Genomic DNA, 4,102 nt, shown 5'->3' with positions numbered 1-4,102 from the left:
GGCTAGTAGTGATACACCCTCACCCATATTTGTCAAACACACACACACACACACACACACACACACACACACACACACACACACACACACACACACACACAAATGCACACACTCTATGACTTTCTCATTCTGTTCCACACACACACACACTCATACATGCACACTCACACCACTCTGTCACACACCCAAACCCTGCCCCCCTTCCTGTGACATCACTGGGAAGTTGTGTTTATAAAGTAGCCACAAGAATGCAGCGTGTTCGGCACAGTGGTTGCGCGGAGCAGACAGAGGGCTGTTTTCATAAGCATGGCCAGAGAGGAGAGAGGACTAACTCAGTGACTCAGTGACTCAGTGACTCGGTGACTAACTTACTGCTCAGGTGAAGAGGTGGATAGCAGTCCCGTCAGTGGATGCCTGCACGGATTGACATGCGGGGGCAAACAAAAACACTGGTAAGCCGCAACGAACTTGCTAAAACATGTTCAAGTAGAGGGGAAGGTAAATAATATCATATGAATATAACTTTTGAAGGGATGTTGAACTGCAGTTGTAATTCTTACCCTTACATATATTGTTTTACAAACATGAGATGGTGTGAGAGAAATAGTAGTGGTTTGTGTGTGTGTGTGTGTGTGTGTGTGTGTGTGTGTGTGTGTGTGTGTGTGTGTGTGTGTGTGTGTGTGTGTGTGTGTGTGTGTGTGTGTGTGTGTGCGTGCGTGTGTGCGTGCGTGCGTGCGTGCGTGCGTGCGTGCGTGCGTGCGTGCGTGCGTGCGTGCGTCCTTGCGTCCGTGCGTGCGTCCTTGCGTCCGTGTGCGTGTACGTGTGTGTGTGTGTGTGTGTGTGTGTATCAGTTGTTAGTTGGCTGACATTGAGCGGTTATGTTATTTGCAGTAGCTGGAATACTGTTGACAGTCAACAAAGGGATTAATGAGTACTAGAGGTGAATTCAGATATGACATCCAGCAGCACAAATACTCTACATTTGAGTGGAAAACACCTCCCCGCATACATTAACTAGATTAGTATATAACATGGGACATTACCTCTGCACAGAACAGATGTTTATAAGCATGGGAAAGGTAGAAGTAAATGTGGAATCAGTTCAAACAAACTGACAGATCAACACAGATGGTCTCTCTTTCCTCAGTGAAGCTCAAAGTAGCCTGTAGGCCTTACACTTAAGATACATTAGACAATGCCCTCTCTTGTGTCTTGAGAACATCTTTACAAGTCACTTTTAAAGCTTTCAGGCCATATCACAATGTAGCACACTGTTTTCCACAAAGCCATGCACTTAAACTGAAAACTTCTTGCCTTTGTCATACACAAATATTGGTAAAACTAAATGAACTAGTCAGTACATTACAGTTTTTTGAACAGGGTAGGAAGCTTCAGAAAATGTCTTAACTACTATGACCCAAGTCAGTACGTTTTCTAGAAGTGTTGCATGGGGGTTGAGGTTCTTTAAATAGCAGTATGAGACTGATGCCATCAGAGAATGGTTCGGCCTCATCCTGGCTTTGTCTGAGGCCAAGAGACTCTTCCTGTTTACAGCTTCACTCTCACCCCTGTGCAAACTGTTAAAGAGGAAAAATGAAAGTTGTCTCTCTCTATATGTAATAATATGATATTAATAGAACCTTACAAAAGATATATTATTCTCTTTGAAAATAATTGTAACTAGAAAACTCCCATGAGAAAGCTCTTCAAAGCCCCTTCAAAAGATGAAGTGAAACTAGTTTCAATTAACTGTCTTTTACAGCTGATTGAGCAGATGTTCCCCTCGCTTCTACTTTTGTGTTTCTGTCAGATATGAAACACCCACACCCAAAAGCTCATGTATTATTTACCTTTAATTAAAAATGACATACAACTCATAATTTTACAAGGCCAACTACTTCCCACCTCATTTTAAACAATGGGTATCCAAATCACTCCTATGGATGAAGCTGTGGTTGTGTTTGAACTCGTAGCAGTGCAGACTGAAGGTATGAGAGTTAGCAGAGGCAACTAGCAGAGTGTGATAATTGGGTGCCTGCCGAAACCTTCTCAGACTGAGCTTGGCAAATGGGGCACGTTACAAATGCCAAAGAGCACGCGGCTGCGGCGAGGCTCTTCCTGTTAGGTGAGGAGGGTTGAGGTAGTGTGGTTGATTGTGGCCAAAGCAATTTCACACTTGAACTGAAAGGTCAGAGCATAATGTAAACGTCAATCCCACAGTTGCACATAATGTAGCATTAGCATGCGTGGGAAGAAATCATTATTTCATTACTACCTCAGCGTATTTCCTCTTCCTGTGTCCTTCTTTTGTGCTCTTTGCAAACTTTCATTTGCGTATTAGCCCATGGACAGACTTGGTGTACTTGTTCTTTCTGGTCTACGGCTTCTTTTCTTAGGGGTTGGGGTACTTCATGTCCCTTAGCCAGTGATATTGTAAGTTCACCATTAAGTACAACGCAACAGTACAGGCAAAACAAGAGTAAAGATCATCAATACATTGTACTTTCACAAAACGATGTTAATGGTTGGTGTTACAAGAGCTTGGTTGGACAAAACCTTGCCCTTTCCCCCACAATCTGCTAAATTTAACTTGTTTATGAAATGGAATATAGGACACATTGTCAAATCTAAACAGATGAAAAATGTAACTCTGGTCAGCTCAAATGACTCTGTAAATACTTCATGATGGAGTGATTCAGTGTGTCTAATCCCAAATATTTTGAATGTTTTAAGATTATTGTGATATTGGTCTTGCCTGATGAGATTCCCTTAGCAGAACACATGAACAGAGTGAAGGTCTATGCTTTAAAAAATAAATGAGCACAAGGCTAAATAAGACACTTTAAAGAGTGAAATGTACATCTGATGACTAGTTCACTGCACTCATTTCTCTCTCGACCCTCCTCTGTCTCACACACTCTCTCTCCTTTCCCCTCTCTCTCTCTACCTCCTCTCTCTCACTTCTATCCTTCCCCTCCTCTGTCGTTCTCTCTTATCCCACAGAAATGTCCCCATTCCATCACATCTGTGTGACTCAGATCGGACAGGATTAAAATAGAGCTGGATTCTCCAGAGAGAGAGAGAGAGGAGCGAGAAAGAGAGAGTGACTGTGAGAGAGGAATCCACGACGCATAAACAGACCAGCCTCAACCTGTGCCCTGCTGACCGCCCCAAGGAACAAGATCAGAATCGGCTAAGACAACCTCATGATTTCAAAGAAGCGCATTCCATAAACCATGCTTTGGTCGTCAGCCCCGGAGACTGGGTCCTCGGAGGGGCAAGGGAGGCACTTTTTGTGGAATTGAAAGCGTAATTGTGTGCATCAGATCTTCCAGCCCCTTTGCACTCAGTTCCACTCCATACCCCTCTTCCTGTCCCAGAGAGAGATTTCCCCTCAGATGGGATGCACCGCCACATCAGAGGAGTTAACCCAATCCAGAGGTCAACGCAAGCCTGAGAGCTGCGTCGGGCCGACATCAAACCCAAACTAAGGTTCTCCTTCCCTGATAGGAAAATAAACCCCCCGCTTTCATAGGATTTAATCAGATTTCCTGCCACTTTCTCTTCGGTGCTGGTTGGTGCCTGGAGGACTCAGGTCGGGTCTGAGCCCGGATCTGTGCATGAACTGGGAGGACGTCTGAAGGGGACTCTGGGCTTGCGCTGTCATGCAGGAGGAAGTTCTAAGCTTTTTCACGGACCTCTGGACCACGGCCACCACCAAGCACGACCAGGGCATCTACAACACGGTGTGCCTGGTGGTGTTGCTGGCTCTGCCGCTGGTGGTGTTCCTCACCGCACTGTTAGTGTGCTGCCACTGCTGCTGCTGTCGTCACGACAGTTGCTGTGGAGACGGCACGAACGGTCACAGGTCAGACAAGAGGAGGAACAAGAGCAGTAGCTCTAAAAACGAGGACTTATGGATTTCGGTTAAATCTGGACCCTTGACTCCTGACGTGGTGGGTTTGAGTATGGTGTAGAGGACACGTGTGTCCAACCTCAGGTCTGAGACAGATGTCTGGTCACACCTTCTGTTTTTTGTTTTCCTTTTTTCTCCTCCTACATCTCGTTAAAAGGTACAAATTATGGTACTGCATGAAACAGT

The 4,102-nt window shown here is 45.1% G+C and overlaps 1 protein-coding gene across 1 annotated transcript; it reads left to right on the top strand.

The window, feature by feature from the left end:
- The first annotated feature begins 357 nt into the window (after positions 1 to 357).
- Positions 358 to 4,102, top strand: kiaa0040 (KIAA0040 ortholog). Its single transcript, XM_080836361.1, has 2 exons — positions 358 to 452; positions 3,004 to 4,102. The coding sequence occupies exon 2, from the start codon at positions 3,666 to 3,668 to the stop codon at positions 3,975 to 3,977; it is 312 nt and encodes a 103-aa protein (XP_080692487.1). The 5' UTR covers positions 358 to 452; positions 3,004 to 3,665; the 3' UTR covers positions 3,978 to 4,102.

Source organism: Sprattus sprattus (assembly GCF_963457725.1).
Source record: "Sprattus sprattus genome assembly, chromosome: 4".
NCBI classification, from domain to species: Eukaryota; Metazoa; Chordata; class Actinopteri; order Clupeiformes; family Clupeidae; genus Sprattus; species Sprattus sprattus.
Note: the sequence above shows the minus strand (reverse complement) of the source record. Positions and strands in the feature narration are given on the sequence as shown.

What these genes read in the sequence shown, in the direction of transcription:
- kiaa0040 (XM_080836361.1), top strand. Translation starts at nt 3,666, where the DNA reads ATGCAGGAGGAAGTTCTAAGCTTTTTCACGGACCTCTGGACCACGGCC.